Genomic DNA, 19,728 nt, shown 5'->3' with positions numbered 1-19,728 from the left:
CAGCTGCTAGTATTCACAAGTAGAACCCATAGACTTGGCATATTGCTATGGTTTTTAAGGAAGGAGCTCCTCAACAATGCCTCTGCTGAAAGGGGTGTTCAACCGAAGCTGGGTGAGCTACTCTGCTCTACTCTTGATTATCAATGCTGCAAACTGAACAGATATACACCATTTCTATTAGCAGGGATTGGGAAGAGAGACAAGAGGACCCACTGTGAAATAAGGGATATGAGGGCAAATGTGGCTATGTGGCTATGTGGCCCCATCACAACTGAAAAACATCCAATTTTCTCTCAAGCCCCTTTCAGGAGTTGTAAACACTTGAAGGAGGCACCGAGGGCAAGCATGATGGTTTATCCTCTGGGGGCAACTGTCCAAAGCAGGGAGGCCTTCCATGCAGACATCCACGTGGAGGAGGAGGAGGAGGAAGAAGAAGAAGAGGAGGAGGAGGAGGAGGAGGAGGAGGAGGAGGAGGAGGTTTGGCATGGAGGTTCTTCACCCGCCTGCACTTTGAGACCATCCGAGTAACAGAGAAGATGGCGCCGGGTCAAGTCTCAACTGAGTCTCTGCTGCATGAGTAGGAGCTCTAATGATCAAATTACCCTGATAAGAAGGCTCAGCCTATGAAAATATCTACCAACTTTTATCAGTAAAAGACTCTGGGAGCTATCGGGTAGACTTTTAAACCTCCCCTCCCTTTCAAAGCTATCAACTTTGAACCACCTCCCTTGAAAAGCCCATAAAGCTGGGGGCTGCACTTTGAAACCATCCGTACAAGCCTTGTTCACAGGTTTGTGCCTCTGAGAACAACAGAAGGGGTGTTCACAAGTTACATTCAATGAGTGCACAACCCGTGCTCCTATGCTCACAAGCAATTGAGCTTCATGGATCAACAAGTGTACACACTTTCATGCAAACACTTATACATGTGTAGAGACAGGTTGTAGCTGTACTCATTGTTAAGATGTATACAAGCCTTAAGTTCGCAGAAGCCTTAAGGCAGAAGCAGGAGTGTCCCCCCCCCCCCCCCGAAGGTGCCTCCTGTTTGTGGATTGTTTTGCAAATGTGGGTACATCATGGCCCCATCTCCGCAGACTGTAAAGAATTGTTCACTGTTGATTCTCTTAAACAGGTTTTTATTGAGTTACTGAATTTATGAAATAGTTTTAGTTATATTTATTTCTTGGTTCTTGGAGCTTTTACGGGGGTGGATGTGTTTTTAGTGTTATCACTGGTGTAATTTTAAATTTTTCTAAACCATCCGTCATCGAAACAGATCCCAGGGTAACGTACAGCAATAATAGCAATCATAAAATACAATAAAAGCAAAACATAAACCATCATAAAACAATGAAAACTAAAAGGCAGCAGCTACCTCAGGAAGGACTGTGTATATTTGCACTTACGTGTACTTTAAAATGGTGCAAAATTAACCCAAATTCTTACATACATTCCCACCTGCATCTACTTGCTTATTCCACCTAATATATTCTGCCTTTGATAGTCATAAAATGAGGAAAATAATTTGATTTTTTTTTTTTTAAGTTTCTGCCTAACATCCTTACAGGGTTCAAAAAGTATCTTACAACATTTATTAAACCACTGCTTCCCAAGCCCACCCCCCCTTCCACCACAGAACTATTCAAAATTGCTGAAGATCCTGGCAGACTAATAATATAGCAATTGTAATGTGCTGCTCTAGATGCAGCATGGTTTTTAGTTGTATTTTTATTGCTTCTTTTATTTATTATATATTGTATTTTGTTATATTACAATTTGAATTCCACAGAATTCAAAGTGTAATACAATAAAAATCAATATAAGAAAGAAAAGCAATAAAAACGCAATTAAATATCTATCTGGCTATTTAATGCAATTGAAATGCTGTCTACCGCTCTTCAATCACAAATCTGTAGGCACATGGCAGAGCACCTGAATGAATCTCACACGCCATTGATGCTCCATGGACCACAGTTTGGGAACTCCTGTGTTAAACAATGCAGGGCACTGAAGGCTGCTCTCCAAACAACTCCCTAGTAAAGCTGCAATCCTGTGCACGTCCACTGAACTCACTGGGACTTGCTTCTGAATAAGTATAAACAGGGTTACTCTTTAAGTATGTTTGGTATTGCAGAATAAGGCTATGATCCCAAATGCACATACCAGGAAGATGGGCCGGCATAGAATCATAGCATCATAGAATTGTAGAGTTGGAAGGGACAAGGGTCATCTAGTCCAGTGGCGTAGCGTGGGTTGTCAGCACCCGGGGCAAGGCAAGTAATTTGCGCCCCCTAACCCGTGGGTTTTAGCACTCGAGTGCGAGCGCGCCCCTCCCCCCAAGATGTTGCGCCCGGCCCCCCTGCATCCCCACGCTACGCCACTGCTTCAGGCCCCCCAATAAAACATTTGAGGGGGCCAGTCCCCCAGTTGATGGGCATTGCCAATGTGGTAAACAATGTAGGGCGGGGCTTACCTGCCTCCCCCCCCCCAAATATCATACTGTATTCATGTTGGCACCCCTGATGATCTCAGCGGGGCTAACTTCTGCCCCGCAAGCCTTTGCACCTCCGCGTCTCCTTTCCGCTCTATATGTAAGAGAGTGAAGGTCAGGCTGGCAGCGCGAATAAGGGCCCCGCTGCTGAAGGCCTCGCCCGCCATGACCTCCTGGTCCACAGGCAGGGCAAGAAAGTGCCTTTTCCGGGGGGGGGGGGAGTCTTAAATTTCAAACCATTATTATTATTATTATTATTATTATTATGATGAATATCAAATGTGTGTGGTTTCTCCACCGACGACTCGCCACGTGCGAGGAGGAAGGTGGGCTCCCTTCACCTCCCCGTCTCCTTAAGGGAAAGGGAAAACGGTGTGAGGAAAAGCGACGCGGGACAGCGAGCGAGGTTCTCCTCAGAGCCTTTTCCCGCCGCCCCCTCGCAAGACAGCCCTGAAACCGAGCGCAGAGTGAGGGGCGGGGCCCCCGGCGGAGTCTCGCTGCCCCCCAACGCCTCTCGAGGGGGCATGAGGGGTGCCATGTCAAGGGCGTCCGCGGGCACAACGGCGGCTCCTGTCAGGGCACGAGGCTGGCGGGTGTCCCTCGCGCAGCGGCAGCCGCCGCCGGCTGGCCCCGCCTCACCCGGCGCCTCTCCCCCACTCACCCCGTCCGCCCACCCATATCCCGCTCAGGAGGGGCCGGTGGGCTGCCGAGCGCCTCACTGCAGCAGCACCAGAGAGGGAAAGAAGTCCGCCTCCTGCCGCCGCCGCCTCTTCATCCCCAGCAGCAACTTCCTTGCCCAGCTCCCCGCCGCCGCCTCCTTCTTTCCCTGCTTTGCAGTAGCAGCAGCCGCCGCCGCTCCTCCTCTCCTCCCGGGGACGATGCTCTGGCTCCTCAGCGGCAGCTCCCGAGCCGTGTCCCCGCGGCACCTCCGCTCCCCCGGGCTCCCCTTCGCCGCCTGGCTCCTGCTGCACCACCTGGGGGCAACGCCCATGGCTGGGGCTTCCTCCTTCCCGAGACATGCGGCTCTGCTACAGCCTGCGCTGTAGCGACTCCGGAGGCGGCGAGTGCGCCCCCCCCAGATGTTGCGCCCGGTGCGGCCGGCACCCCCTGCACCCCCCACGCTACGCCACTGATCTAGTCCAACCCTTTGTAATGCAGGAATCTTTTGCCCAATGTAGGGCTGGAACCCACAACCCTGAGATGAAGAGTCTCATGCTCTACCGACTGAGCTATCCCTGGTCAGTAGGTACAATGAAAGTTATTTCAGGAAGGCATTTCGCTGTTAAACTGTGTTCATTTACACAAGCTACAGTACTTCTTCTCACGTTAGAAAACGTTTGGGCTATTCTTAAATCCGCAAAGAATTTTCAGATAACTCCAGTATGTTGTGATTTTTAAAAAAATATATACAAGGCCTTTCCTTGGTTACACCTGAACTACTGATGTACCTTCCATTTGCCTCCTCCTAGAAGGATATGTATTTTCATAAATGGATTACACTTCCCCATGAAGTGCTTTCTGCCTCTGTTCATGCAACGCTTCACAAGGCACTTTTCAGATAAAGCTGAGGCAGTAAGTGTTAATAGAGCCATTAGAAAAGAACGGTCAGTCACAGTTCCTTGCATCACTGGGATGCATCACCAGCCTTGGTCTTCTTGACATAGGATGGGGGGGGGGGACACTTTGCCAGCTTTCAGAAGCAGAGGAAAATGGAAGGTGGGCTGTGTCATTTTCATCTTTCTGCTTTTACTGTCAACATTTTCATGCTGTTCTTGAAAGCAGCCACACTCCATTTCCTGAGGTCCACAACCTACTGAGCACACAGGGTGACTAGGAAGGCAGAGTTCTCTCTTCACCACAGGGACTGTTCCCTGGTTTGCGTTTGAGACTTCAGAATTTTCAGAACTGGAGATGAGGGGAGGAATATGTCAAAAAATTGAGAGTATTGGCCGACAGCTTTTGCTACCAGTATTCAGAAAAGAAATATTGAAGAACTTTGTGCTCAAACTGCAAAGAGTGTGTGTGAGAGGGAGGAGAGGGAGAGAGAGAAAGAGATCAGGAAAATTATGTCACAAAAGAACAGTTAAGATTTCCTCAGGCAAGATTCAGACAATTAGGCATCCATATCCCAAATGAGCTCTGTTGCCCGGTGACCCAATTACTCTGAAACTGTTAGCACTGTCATTAGGGATTGCCACTTCAGTTTCATACTTTTCCCTCTGACCATGTTTTCTTCCTAGCTATTTGCATAAACAGCGGTTTGACGTAATTCTACAAAACCTAGCCATGGCCATAAAAACAAGAACCTGGTAATACACAGTTCCCACATTTAAATTTTGATACAGTTCAAATCAAGGCAGATATGATGGAAAGCGAATTTGACAAAGGAAGAAACTGGAAAGTTTGTACACCATCACTGACACACACAGAGCTAATAAAAAATGATTAGCTTATCCAACACTGTAATCTCAGTCTCTGAAGGAACATGGCAACAGGACTCTAGAACAACACATTCCCACCTTATGGGATTCAGTAGAAGCCTTTCAGGCAAACTTTTCTTCCTTTTTGAGACTTCGCGTCATTATCCAACCCTCGTGTGGAGGATTTGTGTTAGAAAACCTAGTATTTGAACCTAAAAATAGTCATGGCTCCTAAAAAAAGAAATTTGCAGCATTCTTCATTAAGGCATTCCAGCACATGAGAAGCATGTGAACAGAACTCTCCATATTCCAGCATGACACCCAGAGAACATTTAAAAAATAAATGCATAATAAGTAAATAACATTATGATTCTTGCTGAGGAACCCTGAGGCTGGAGACAGGCTTTTTTAAAAAAAGAATAAGAACAAAAAATGTTAAATATGGTACTGAACTAGCAGTGTCGCTCATAGTCGTGTTGTGCACTCTTTCTGTACATATCTCTATTGTAAAGAGGTTTATCTAGTGCCTTCCCTACAAAACAATCGTGATATGAGGGAATGTGGATATGCATCATGATTAAAAAATGGTTCCATCATGCCACCTTTGACTCCCTTTAAATCTCTCGCCAGCATAACAACCTGCATGTTTCAGAGAAAGGAACAGAGGACTGTTATGTCATGTAGCAAGGGTTAAGAGTAACACAGTTATCAACAACTTTCTGATTTCTATCTCTCCACTGTTTCTGCAAGAAGTGCCAACTCCTCTGGGAATGCTAACATTCTTCTCTTCCATAAATACTCTGAGGTATGTGTAACTAAGCTTTCTGAGCCTGTGGGCACATTTCCAATTCCAACTGTTGTGGGCACCACATACATGCCGCAGCACTCCCTTCTCCCAGCCGTATTTGACCCCATACTGCAATTGGACTTGAAAATAAGTCTTTTATTGGCTAAAATAGCTATCTTTCAAGTGAGGGAAATGAGAGCCTGAGGGCACCAGGGAAGGCCTCTGAGGGCACATGTGTGCCCAGGGGCACCACATTGCCAACCCATGCTACAACATAATAAAAGGGATGGGTGGGTTTTTGCTTTGTGGGGGGGGTGGTGGAGTTTAAAGTCAAGGGATACACAGGAAGAAAAATGCATTCTCTTAGCTTCACAAAAAATATAATGGTCATTATTATTATTGAAAATACTCTGGAGTGATTTTATGGTCCTATTAATACATGCCTGGGGAAACTTCACAGCCCTACTTGATTGTACAATAATGAGCCAATAAAGCATACGCTGTCACTCCTTGATGCTGTATTATTCCATCGTTTTGGTAATGAAAAGTTCTTAAATTTAAATATAGTGCAAAGAGCAGATCATGTAAAAGTGTGTTTTTAATTGGTTGGGCAGTAACAAAATTCAAGGTGAGGCCTGGTTCTTCTTTCTTTAAAAGAAAAAAGAAAAATTAACAGGCAGAGAATCACCCATAAAGGAAGCAGACCTCTACTTAAGCCAGCACACAAGAGGATTCACTTAACTGGTTCAGCCCCAGGAAAGCAAAGTCAGCAAGCAGAATTCCTGCAGAGCCACTCTGAGAAGAGCATGAGGATTGTGGGCCACTTACCAACTTTTTGAAATGTTTTCATCTGGTTCAAAAATTGCTAACGAAACAATCCTTTTTCTTTTTAAGATTGTACGATTCCTAAATGTCAATCTATTTTGAACATTCCATCTTCAATTACAGGCACTATAATGATATCTCTAGAGCTAAACTCCAGAGGTGCTATCTTTGGAGTTGACAGATGTTTGAAAACTTTTGCCACCACTTTCACTTAAACCAATGTCTGCCCAAACCAGAAACAGCAATTAACATTAAATGCAAGACAGCTTGTACACAAAACCATTTCATAAACCTTGTTTTGAAGCGAACTTCTTTTAAACTATAGCTAGCATTAACCATACAGTAGTTTGTTGGTTTGAACAAAGGGACACACCACAGTTAAGCATTAGTTTTGGAACTACAACTCCTGGCTGTGCAGTAGGGAGGGGAGGGGAGGCGGGGAAGAGAGTGTACGAGTCTACGAAATAACTACGTAGGCTCATTCATATAACATTAAACAACAGTTTAGCATTCCCTTGAAATGCAGCCACTGCCTCTCTCACTCAGGATAGGCAGATTGTAAACAACACAATAACCAATACTGAACCTACCAGCTGTCTTACTGAATTAGGTAAAGTGACCCCTGACCATTAGGTCCAGTCATGGATGACTCTGGGGTTGCAGCGCTCATCTCACTTTAATGGCCGAGGGAGCCGGCGTACAACTTCCAGGTCATGTGGCCAGCATGACTAAGCCATTTCTGGCAAACCAGAGCAGTGCACAGAAATGCAGTTTACCTTCCCACCGGAGAGGTACCTATTTATCTACTTGCACTTTACGTGCTTTCAAACTGCTAGGTGGGCAGGAGCAGGGACTGAGCAACGGGAGCTCACCCCGTCATAGAGATTTGAACTGTCGACCTTCTGAACAGCAAGTCCTAGACTCAGTGGTTTAGACCACACACAAAAATGCATCACAAATAAAAAGAATACGCCATACACACAGAGTTTAAAAGGCCAATGGGTTGTTTAATTAGACAAATGTTAAAACATTTTTTGTTGCAATTAATTCAACTAGTTATGTATTCTGTAAAGAACAACACATTCTCCCTGCAGTAAATTTGGTAGCTTCAGCTAACCATAAGAATAACCGAATACCTCCCACATGAAAGGGTTACAATGGACCATAACTTTAGAGATATCTCTGTCAAGAAAAACAGAGTCAGCAAGAGAGTGAGTTAAGGTGCAATTTTATATACACACTTATGTGAAATAAAGCCCCATTGAACTCACTGCTGCTGACTTCTGATTTAACATGCATAGCATTGCACTGTAACTCAAGGCTTTTCATATGAATGCTGGTTATGTCATCTTTATAACTATCTCAAACTTCAGTTTTCAAATACCAAGGATCAGGGAGCAACCACAATACACCACCAACTTTTGCTTCTCAACACTGCCAACTCTTTATTGACACCACACACAGCGGCCAAATCTAAAATATGATGGAAACACATTTATGGATTCTCAGTTTAGCTCCAACCTACATATTCGTCCAAGATCAGACACTAATCTTCATACAGTAATCCTCTGCTGTATTTATATGAAAAGCTGACATCAGGAGAACAAGAAATTTGATTTACAAAAGAAAGTGCTAGCCTTGGAAAAGGAAGTGTATAATCTATGAAAAATGCCCTCATTATATCTAGACAATACCACACCAGCTGGGTTTCTTTATCACATAAGTACCAGGGGTTACTTTGGCTAAATCTATTTGCTGAAGGTAAGAGCAACACCCAAACCGAGCAAGTTTTTCTCAGCAAAGTCCTGCTTTTCTTAAAGACATATTATGATCTGGCTCCAACTTAGGAAAGCAGCAGTGCCAATATAAAAAGTACAATACGCATAAGCCATAGTATTTTCCATTAAAAAAAATACTACCCTTTCCCTTAGGCATAGATTGGCTGTGCAAAAGGAGAAACAATATTCTGTGTTTAGAGCCTGATTTAAAGACTGTGGCGATGTCGAGGCTAGGAAGACTACAGACACAGGTCTGATTTGCATATCACAATTAAGTCAATCCATGGCTTAGTGTGGCTGCACAAGTATGTGAGCTCCCAGGGAGGAAAATGCAGCCACTCTGCTCCTCTCTGATTGTTTCACTACTGCACCACACTGAGTTAAGCCATGGCTTAGCTTAAAGCAATGATGGCCAAACTTGGCCCTCCAGCTGTTTTGGGACTACAATTCCTACCATCCATGACCACTACTTGTTCTTACGAGTGCATGGTTTATAATGGATTTGCAGTAGTTGCGACCCACCAAGTTGACCACAGCTCATCATCCATCTATGTTGGCCCTCAGGACCTGTGGCAAGTCACTTGTTTTGAGTGCCTGTCTGGAATTTTGCAAAAACACAGTGCAGAGAGTTGGCCAGTACTTGGCAGACCACAATATATGGCTGGTGGGTTGTGCTTGACCTCATGAGTCACAAGTTATTTAGGCTGGGTGTACACAGTATTTGCCAGCCTGAGTGTTCTTATTAAGGGGTGGAGGAGAAGACAGAAGCTTCCCACCAATGAAACTGATGGAAGGGCAAAATCTCTTGAGACCTCTATAGACTAACATGCACGAAATCCTAGAAATTAGAAATGGACTCAAGATTACAGAGAGCTGCAAAGTAAGCCCTTGAAAACTCACTGGCTGTGTTTGGACCATCATCCACAGCTTCAGTAACCATGGTATGTGTGCCATAGACACACACTCATGCCTTGTATTCCCTCATTCCGCACTAGCTATACAATGGTGATCCTAGATTGCATTAAGTCAGAGTCCTTGTTATGTTCAAACCTGGGAGCAGTGACTTAATGTCAGAACAATAGGGCAGGAAAGGGGTGGATGGGGGAAGAAGGAGCACATAGGCACTCATTCACAGTTGAGGAAGTCATGGGCTGTCACTGTTTATGAAGTAGTTACTGTCACCATAACTACTGCCCCATGCATAAATACAATGTTGCTACACCTCAACTTCCCCAGATGTTTAAGAACTACAGGTAACTGCAAGCACTACTCTTAAAGGCAAGGTCAGAGGTCTTCTCATGGTTTCAGAAACCACAGAACAAGCTTTTTAAACAGCCACGTGGATTCCACAAAACCTGCTGGAACAGCAAGGAAAACAAGTTTCACATATTTCCATTTAGACTCTGCTCCCATTAATCTTAAAGGGGAATGACGAACTTAGCAGCAGATGTTAACCGTCAGGACTGGGTGAGTCAGATCTTTTATAACTCAGATCATTGTACCCTGTCATTATGCTAAGGGTCAATTTTGCCATAACCATTACCTAATCAAATTTTGGGAAATAAATGTAGGGAACTGGGCACATATGCATGTTTTTAAAGCGTGAGAAGGGGCTGGTCAAAGTCTATCGCAATAGGCATGCAATGGTCACCTCAGAATGATGGAGAAGATCTGGAGCAGGCTGGTCAAAGTCTATCGCAAGAGGCGTGCAATGGTTGCCTCAGAATGATGAAGAAGATGTGGAGCAGGCGTCAATGTTTGTGGTGTGTACAGTCATTCCATAATTGTCTCTAGTAAACAGATCTTGTAAGTTTTGTCACTATTCAAAGGCTTGCAAAACCTGTTCTACCACAGATGACAGCGAACAAAAAAAGTGCCCATATCTCAAAGGCACCACGTCTCTATTGTACCACAGCCTCATGCAAACCGTTGTCTCTTGCATGATGTACGGGGCAGGCAAGGAAAATTTTGTAGGTGTGTTTTGTTTGGTTCTCTTTTTCCAGTTACACATTGATGTTTTAATTGTGTTTTTAGGTTTAATAGCTAGATTTAATGGTTTAATTGTTTCATGAGGCACCTAGAGAACTTAGGCCATGGGGCAGCTATGCAAATTCAGTTTAAAAATAAATAATGAATTACAAGTCTCATATCGATGTGTCCACAGCTCTCTTCAGAACACTGTGCAGAACTGCTTGATGTAAGAACCACTGTCAGCTGCACATATTTAAAGAAACCTGTGTTGTGTACTGGAAAGGTGAGCAGACATAAATCCAATGACAATAATCAGAATGTAAGTGCCTAACCTCCTTTGACCAAAAGAAATAAGTTATCAATAGGGCATAGAGTCAATGTACAAGGTGCTGGGGCATTGACCAGCAATACGATGAGGCAGGAGCAAAGCTCTGGCATTTCTGGCAAGACATTACCAGAGCCCCTTCAAAGAGGCTAGAGAGTATGCACTATGCACTTCTCAGCCAAAATGTGCAAGGGGTGGGAAGGGGTGCAAGGGGTGTAAACAACTTTGCTGTTTCACTGCCCTTTCCTACACCATCGTCTGTTGCATTCTAAGATTTATTTTTTGCTTGTCTTGCAGCTGAAAACTTCATGGAAACACAGAAGCCAGCCATCATAGCCTAGTGCTATACCATTGCAATAAAACAGGGGTAGGCAACCTAAGGCCCGTGGGCGGGTGTGGCCCAACTGCCTTCTCAATCCTGCCCACGGATGGTCCGGGAATCAGCGTGTTGTTATATGAGTAGAATGTGTCCTTTTATTTAAAATGCATCTCTGGGTTATTAGTGGGGCCTGCCTGGTGTTTTTACATGAGTAGAATGTGTGCTTTTATTTAAAATGTATCTCTGGGTTGTTTGTGGGGCATAGGAATTCGTTCACCCCCCCCAATATATATATATGTGTGTGTGTGTGTGTGTATATATATATATATATTTGCTTTCGTAGATTTTCACGGGTACAGGAATGCAGGTTTTGGTGTCCTCGGGTGTCTTCCCGTGTAAAAGTTGGGGTGTCTAGGCGACGTTTCGACGAGGTCTCACTCGTCATCTTCAGGCTGGTGCTTTCGGCTTCTTGTTACTGGAACAGAGCGGGATCTCAATGTTTGAGTTCCTATAAATACTGTAGAGGGGGTGTGGTGTCTAGCCTCCAATGTTCTGGGCAGAGAGGAAGTTCCCAGGCTAGTGTGCCTTTTCTTCTTTTGTTCCTTAATTACTTGAGAGATACCTTGAGTGATTTCTTGAGTGATATCCTGAGTACCACTTAGGTGGGTCATTAGGTGTGGATTAGTTGCTAAAGTCTTTGTGTCTTGACCTCTTGAACTTTGTGAAGAGTTTTCCTGAGAAGATGGCTGTATTGCACTTAGTTGTGCTTTGGCTTGGCTTCGTGTATAGGGGCGAGCTGTGGTTTTGTGGCTTGTGTCAGCCAGATCTGTGTAGGGATTGCAGGGGGGTGCAGCATCCGGAGGTGCCACCATGGACTGGCTACTGGATGGTGTCAGTAATTCCCTACACAGATCTGGCTGACACAAGCCACAAAACCACAGCTCGCCCCTATACACGAAGCCAAGCCAAAGCACAACTAAGTGCAATACAGCCATCTTCTCAGGAAAACTCTTCACAAAGTTCAAGAGGTCAAGACACAAAGACTTTAGCAACTAATCCACACCTAATGACCCACCTAAGTGGTACTCAGGATATCACTCAAGAAATCACTCAAGGTATCTCTCAAGTAATTAAGGAACAAAAGAAGAAAAGGCACACTAGCCTGGGAACTTCCTCTCTGCCCAGAACATTGGACGCTAGACACCACACCCCCTCTACAGTATTTATAGGAACTCAAACATTGAGATCCCGCTCTGTTCCAGTAACAAGAAGCCGAAAGCACCAGCCTGAAGATGACGAGTGAGACCTCGTCGAAACGTCGCCTAGACACCCCAACTTTTACACGGGAAGACACCCGAGGACACCAAAACCTGCATATATATATATATATATATATATATATATATATATATATATAGTGTCTGGCCCACTATATGGTCTGACGGTGGACCGGCCCACAACTGAAAATGGTTGCTGACTCCTGCAATAAAATCTGTCAAAAAAATAAAAAGCCCTTCTTGGAGAAAAGCGATAAGTTTCACTGGAAAGCTTGGGTGGGACGTTTTCGTAATCAGGGGGAGCAAAAAGCCACCCCATAGAATGTAAACTCGGTTTTCATTATTTGGAGCCAATTCTGTAAACATTGGAGAGAAGTTATTTGAGATCACTTTCCTTGAGTGATGTTTAACTGGAACATCACTGCCGGTTGCCTTATGGTGTGGCTAATCTCCCAGTATCCCTTCCTCCTTTTATCCTCACACCCTCCTGCAATAACAAGATTAAGCATTAGCCAGGCCAATACTGATTTGGTTACACAATTCCTGCTTGTTAGTACTATTAAATAATGGGTGTGTGTGGGGGGGGGGTAACCTATAAGATCTGCAGAGAAGACCTAAACTTCTATATCCAATAGTGGCATATGAAAAGTAACTTTTAGACTGTAATCTATACCCACTTATTTGGGAGTTAATCTTACTGAACTCTACAGGGCTTGCTTCTGAGGTGACACATTTAGGCCTGGCCAGTTCACTCCCCCTTGTCAGACTCCTTCAAGAGTCCTTGGGAAACTGAGTTGTTCATCCACTTCTAAAGGTACTTCTGTTTATTTTAACCAGTTTCCATAACGTTTGGAAACTTCTTAGAACAATGTAGCAGTGACTAAGCCAGTGGCTCTGGTTAACCTTTCCACATCTTCCTGATAGCCATCTATATAATTAAATTAGCCCAGATCCTTAAAAGCAAGGGGATTAGCTACTTTTGTGATGTCTAAGAATTGCCTCTGGAAGAGGGGAGGTGGGGAGAGTAGAAGTTGGTCTGAGCAAGATCATCTTTCCAAGTCTGATAAGAATCCTTACATATTATTCTAGGTATTCTAGGTCAGGTGTGAACATTATGAAGGCACAGAAACTAGATACACATCCTTGCTTCTGTTTGAAACATAGGAGAAGGTATCTACTTAATGCCAAATGCGGAATGTGGACAGCTCAAATTCAGCATCACATTTTGGCAATGCTTTGTTGCAACGCTGCTTTCCTCCAGTGGGCCTTTTGGCTCAGTAGGTAAGGGTGCCTTCCTATTAACCCTGAGACTGTGGATTTAATGCCTAGTGAAGGTCGACAGCTCAGTGGCACAGAAATCCCCGGGTTTAATTTCTAGTATTTTAACTTCTAGTATTGAGGTTGGGGTGGGGGAATACTCTACTTGCACAAATAGGAGTTTGTTTTGCACTCTTAATTCTTGTAATGGGGAGGGCAGGCAGGCAGGGTCAGTCAAAGCAATTCTGCTGCCTGGGGCAAAGAGCTCCCACTTCCACATGCAGAAGCTAACTAGGCTGGCAGTGGAGTCTTGCTTCACAGGACAGAGTGTCCCACTGGAGAGTCGCAACAGGCCACAGGCCACTCCCTGCCTCCCAGCAAATGTTCCTTGAAGTGGCTGCCTCCCTCTGCCCCTGGGGAAGAGGGCAGGTTGCAGGCCAGATGCAAATGTGCTACAGGCCCATGGACTGGTGATTCCTCACCCATGATGTAGTCAATTACGAAGGCCAATGGTCTGACACAGAATAAGGTTTCTTCCAACTGTGTAGTTATTGCCATAAATGGAACGGTGCTTCTTAATGATATATCTTGGAAACAAGACACCTTGCCATATGCACTAATAAGGACTTCAAGAAGTTGGGCACACTGTGAGAAGCAGAACCTGGATAGTTCAGCTGGTTAGAGTGTGGTGCTAGGAACACCAAGGTTGAAGGTTCGATCCTCATACAGGACAGCTGCATATTCCTACATTGCAGGGGGTTGGACTAGATGGTCCTCAGGCTCCCTTCCATCTCTACAATTCTATGATTGTGAAACCATGTGAAACCATGCAAGGCCAACACAAGAATATTACTGGCTGCAATTTCTCATTCTGGGAGGGTCCTTTTCAAGTTTGGGGGCTTCCGCGCAAAGGACAGCTATTTCAGTAAACAACTCTGAGGAGCTGAACCAAGCAGAGTAAGGAACCTTGGGGGCTAATAAGAAGGGGCAAGAATAATAAGGGGGAAGGACTTGCACAATCAGACTAGTGTGCTGCCTGCAGAGGCCATGCATGCATTTACAGGTAAAGCAAAAGCAGAGACTTCGAAGCCAGAAAGAAGGTGCCTCAGGTGGCTGTGCTGATGCATCTTGAAAATGTGGTTTGTGAGAGGCAACTAGTGTTCTCTCTAGCCCTCACTTCTGCCTCCTGGGAGGCCCCCTGATCCACATATACCACCACTGCTATGTTTATTTGCATAGAGGCCTGCCCACGTCCCTGTATCTAAAAGAACTGGGTGTAAAGGTGATAACGACCCAGAAGGCTGTCCTGCTGCCTGTAGGCAGCGAGGGAGGAAGCCAGCCTGAAGATGTTTTGTGGAGTGGAGTTTGACCGTCTCAAACAGATTAAGGACAGGTTTGGGCTCTGCTGAAAACTGAGGAAGGGGGAGGGGGGTCGGCACGTGTGCTTGTGGAGCAACTTGTACGGTTGTTGCAAATCTGCAAGGAGTGATAAGTTCTGCAGCGTCGGTTCCCAAAGAAGAGGAGAGCAGGGTGGGAGGGGAGAAGAGGAAGAAGAAAAACGTCTCCGGTGTTTTCACCGATGGAAGAAGACGACACCCTCTCCGGCCCAGTCGAAATGCTGTTTCTCTCCCACTGTGGCTCCTACAGCAATTCCTAAACCTAAACACAAGAAAGTCAGGCAGGCGAAGCCGGCGCTTCTCTCCTTAGCCTAGCCTATCATTGCTGCGCACAGTCCTTCCCTCCCTCTTTTCCCAACACCCGCAAGCTGCTCGCCTGCAGCTCCAACAATGCAAGGAAAAAAAGGACAAGAATGGCAGAGGAGGAAATGAGCCACAGCTGGGCGATTCTGAATCTCTCGGTCTTTCTTATTCCAGCGGGGCTGGAGGCGGGGGTTTGGGGTGGGGATCAATGCTCAGAAATGTACAATTACGACCAAGCTGCAGCAGGACCATGTAAGGACTGCATACACAGAGCAGCAAACGGGTTTCTCTCCCTCTCTCTCTAACCAAGCCATTCAAGCAACAGATAGAGGTTTACCTTCAAAATGCAGGCCATGTTCTTCCCTAGCCTTCCTCAGCCCGCAAAGCAGAAGGAGATCTGCTTTGTGAGTAACAGATCCAGTCTGAGGCAGGAGGTTGGCCGGAGAGCTGCGGAGGGGTGCCCGTGCCTACATTCCTGGAGATCCAGAGAAGGAGCCACAATTCTTAAGATCCGTTAGTCATGTTAGTCTTTTCATGCCCTGTTTGTTCCACCCATCAGCTTCTGCCACTGGCTGCAAGCCAGCCCAGTACCTCCCCTCCGTCACATGACTGAGTTTGATTCATGGCTCTAGATGGGGGATTTTATTTTTTTCAATTTAAGAGGGAAAAGCTCAGTTGGATGCTCTCTCTGCCTTTACGGTATGCGAAAGCAAATCTGCACTGTGCAGATGTTCTGGGTTTTAGAGAGTTGCTCATTAAATTATCTTTCCGATCATTCCAGTATTCTTTTTTAAAGGAACATTTCTCCGCTGCGTTGGTCAGTTTACAAGCACAAGAGTGTTTCCCAGTAGTTGAGGGGTCACAAACGCAGACACAAACACACACATACACAAATCAGTCATCTGCAAACATTTATTAAATGCCACGCTGCAATCTTTCCTCGTCTGGAGAACAAACTTTCCTTTGTCTGAAAGTCCTGCAGAACTGCCTGCGGTAGAAAGAGGCTCACTCAGTCCTGATTCAACACACACACGCCGGATCGCTTTGCCCTGAGTGTGTCTCCTTATACAGTATGCTGCTGTTCTTACCGGAAAGAATACGTATGTAAATTCCATTCCATTTGTTTCCAGGAAGCTCGGAACCTATCCTTGGGAAATATGTGGATAAATAAATGTAATTTATGCATAAATGGCATAAATAAATGGAACTCGTTTACGAAGGATAGGTCCTGAGCTTCCTGGGTAGGCAACGAAAGTGAAACGAAAGTTATTCCATGATTTGCTTATCTTATCACCTGGCATTTAGGGTGAATCCAAACTGCTGTCTGCTCCACAAGACGCTTTAAAAGAAAAAAAAATGTTGGTTATTCGAGTCCTTTCTGTATTTGAAAATGCTATAGGGAGACTTTTCCTGGGGGTGTCACACAGCTGTGTGCTACCAGTGAGAAATAGCCTTGTGGGAGAAACATCCAAGCAAAGTCTCTCACATAGAAAAACTTTATTATTTATTAAATTCGGATACCACCCTCCGTAGATCACAGGGCAGTTCACAGCATATAAATGCAAGTTAAAAAACAAACAAACCAGAACATAGTGGGTAGGTTCCAATTCAAAGCACAACTCCGGTGCTGCCCAAAGGATTGGGAATCCTTGGAGTTCCTCCCCACAAACACACACTTTTGAACTGCAGAGACACACACATGCCCCCAACTGTTGTTTGTTTGTTTTTGCCGTTCTTTTTATTTATTCATATACATAAGAGTACATATCCTGTGCTCTCAGAAAATGTCATTGCGGCGAACGTCAATATAAAAATCTTTTTGAAGACCATTGAAAACATTACAGATTATTAAGAACCATGAGCCCAAAGCATCCTCTCTGATGCACAGAACTGGTCGCATAGTTTTTCAGGCGCTAGTCACTATCTGGCTTTTCAAAAATATAACTTCTCTTTGTTATTTATTTAATAAAATAGTTCACATGGCGCCTTTCATTTCAAGAAGAAATGCTAAGGCGGTTCACAAGCAACATCATGCAGTAAAATCAACTCATTTGTCTATTGTTATTATTATTATTATTAAAGGTTCAAATATCCACCCTGAATAAAATAATGTTACAAATTTAGTCTCACTAACCAGAAAAAGCGGAACTGGGTATTAATGGCCATAGCAATTCCCAGGTAAACAAGTACATTTTCAATGGGGGTGGGGTTTCCACAGTCATAACCTGCCTGATGTCCAGGGGGTGATCATTGCAAAAAGTAGGTGCCACCGCAGAGAAGGCTCCATGGAGTAGGCCATGGCACAATGGTGTTCTTTCGGATAACCAAGTCCTGAAATGTCTAAGACATAGTAAACAAGCACTAAGACCTTTAACTTGGCTCAGTTGCTAGCTAACCAGCTGCCAGTGCAAACTCTTTCAGCGCAGATGTAACATGTTCATGGTAGGAAGCCTCACTGAGCAACTTAGCAGCCTCCTTCTGCTTCAGCTACAGATCTGAATCTACTCTTAAGGGCAACCTCACATAAACTCTTTTTTTTAAAAGGCATCCTAAAACAGACAAAATGTTCTAAAAACAGTTACAGTTAGAAACATTATTGCATTCAGTGATCTCATAGTTGCCGGGATCAGTATTCTTCAGCTGCCAAATGCCTGGGTAAAAACATAAATGTTTCAAAATTCCTCCTGAAATTTCATAATGCTAGAGACAAGCACACCTCACTAGGGAGGGCAATCCAGGAACAATAAACAAGAGCAGAAAAGGCCTGTCATGGGTCAACACCAACCAGGCATCTCCTAGTGGTGGCACCACCAACAACAATGTCTCAGTGCAAATGTGTATAACGTATGGATAATAAATGACATTAAGGGTGCTGAGAATTGTAGCTTTGAAAACCACAGTGCCCAAAATCTGATGGAGCTTTAAATGTGCTTTATATGTATGGTGTTTACCCAGCCAGAACAGGAGGTCAGGCTTCCTGTTGGATCATTGGCCCAATCCAGGAGGTTCTCCTTATCTTCTTAACATGCTGTGTGGGCCACACATCTGTATTCTAACTGTAATTTTGTTTGTGGTGACTTCTGAATCAGAGTGACTTCCGTAAACCAGGCTAAAATTCTAGTACTTACACATTGCAAGAAAAAAACAAAAGAACTCAAGCAAACTTTAATCTCTGGCCAGGAAGCCTGCCCAGGAAGCTACCCAGTTAATCTGTTTTTCAGGGATGGTGGCACTGAAACAATATAAGAACAAACAGCGATAAAATCTTTATAATGTAAACCACAGCAATCCCCACCTAAATGACAGTGAACACTGGTTTTATTCAGAGGTTTAACTCAGAGCTGTACTACTCAACAAATACAATTGTCCATCCTTTCTGATAATTTTTCTTTAATTAAAAAAGTTGTTTGTAAAGCTCTTTGGGGTCCTGTAGAGCCTAATGGTTATTATTGTTTACTCTCCATAAACACTAATAGGAGCTATTTGTAGCTTTATTAGGTCCCTTTCCTGAAATTTATTAAGATCTCTCAAGGCATTGCAAGCCAAACTGCCTAGAAACTAATTCCAGCTTTCTTAAAATGAAAATACACAACATCCCACCAATGCAACTGGTTATAACATATGGATAAAGGTTAGTAAAAGGTTTGGTCTGATTTATGGCTTTTATTCCACTTAAAAAAAAAATTAGAGCATAGGATTAGTCATCTTGACTTGACTTCAGAGATAATTTTTCATGCTTTCTGATTATTCTCCTAGTCCCACATTTGATGTTGTTATTGTGTATACAGGCCTGGTATCTTTAGGTACACTTAATCACCAGTATTCTACCTAGTGAGCCTACCCCCATGATCCCCATGAAGTTGGATATATTGTTTGGAAAGGGTTTAACTGTATTACGTGTGCTTAAGCATCATTGATTTCACTGAAATATACTTGTGCAAAGCCATGCTATTGCCTATTGTCCAAAGGCAATAATAACCTTAGTAATAATTTTCCTGGCTAGTGCTTGTATTCAAATAACTAAAATTTAGACCAGAGCAGTCTTCTGGCCATGCTGTGTGGATTCATTAACTGTAATGTTTTCGTCACAGCACTTAACAATTGCTTACCCTCAAGAGAGTTTTATTCTGCTATTTTCCCATTTTACTACATTCTTTGATACTATATGCTGGTTTTCTCTTTTTATTTTTAAAGAAAGCGTTCATGTATAAACTGTTCTCTCATATGTGATTTAACTATGTCCCAAACATGAGTCAGATGGACATATTCACTGTCATGTAGTGGTTAGCATGCTGGACTAGGGTCTGGAAGACCAGGCTTCAAACCCCTACACAGTCCTGAAGCTCACTGTGTGAGCTTGGCCAGTCATAAGATGTATGCCTAACCTACCTCAGAAGGTTGCTGTGAGGCTGAAATAGGGTGGAGGAGAACCATGTATGTCACCATGAACTCTTTGGGGGAAAGGTGGGATATAAATATAACAATTAATATGAGACTGTATTGCTAAAATAAAGAAAAAGAACAGCTTCTTGCTTAGGTCTTGAAAACTCATTGGTTTTTGAAAGTTATTTTTAGTTT

At 44.1% G+C, this 19,728-nt stretch overlaps 1 protein-coding gene across 7 annotated transcripts in view; it reads right to left on the bottom strand.

Annotated features, from left to right (window-relative positions):
- Positions 1-19,728, bottom strand: part of ST6GALNAC3 (ST6 N-acetylgalactosaminide alpha-2,6-sialyltransferase 3) — a 267,781-nt gene that overhangs the window by 228,092 nt on the left and 19,961 nt on the right. For 6 of the 7 annotated variants that reach the window (XR_014565334.1, XR_014565335.1, XM_083743131.1 and 3 more), the window contains exon 1: positions 15,488-15,780. The exons of the other annotated variant lie outside the window; for it this stretch is intronic. Coding sequence is in view for 4 of the 6 variants with exons in the window: in XM_083743131.1 (XP_083599257.1) it covers positions 15,488-15,505 (18 nt within the window). In the remaining 2 variants the exon portion in view is untranslated. Of the gene's footprint in view, positions 1-15,487; positions 15,781-19,728 lie in introns of those variants that run through there. 7 annotated transcript variants of the gene reach the window in all.

This window comes from Podarcis gaigeae, assembly GCF_964106915.1.
Source record: "Podarcis gaigeae genome assembly, chromosome: 6".
Classification (NCBI taxonomy): Eukaryota; Metazoa; Chordata; class Lepidosauria; order Squamata; family Lacertidae; genus Podarcis; species Podarcis gaigeae.
This window is presented reverse-complemented; position numbering and strand designations above follow the sequence as displayed.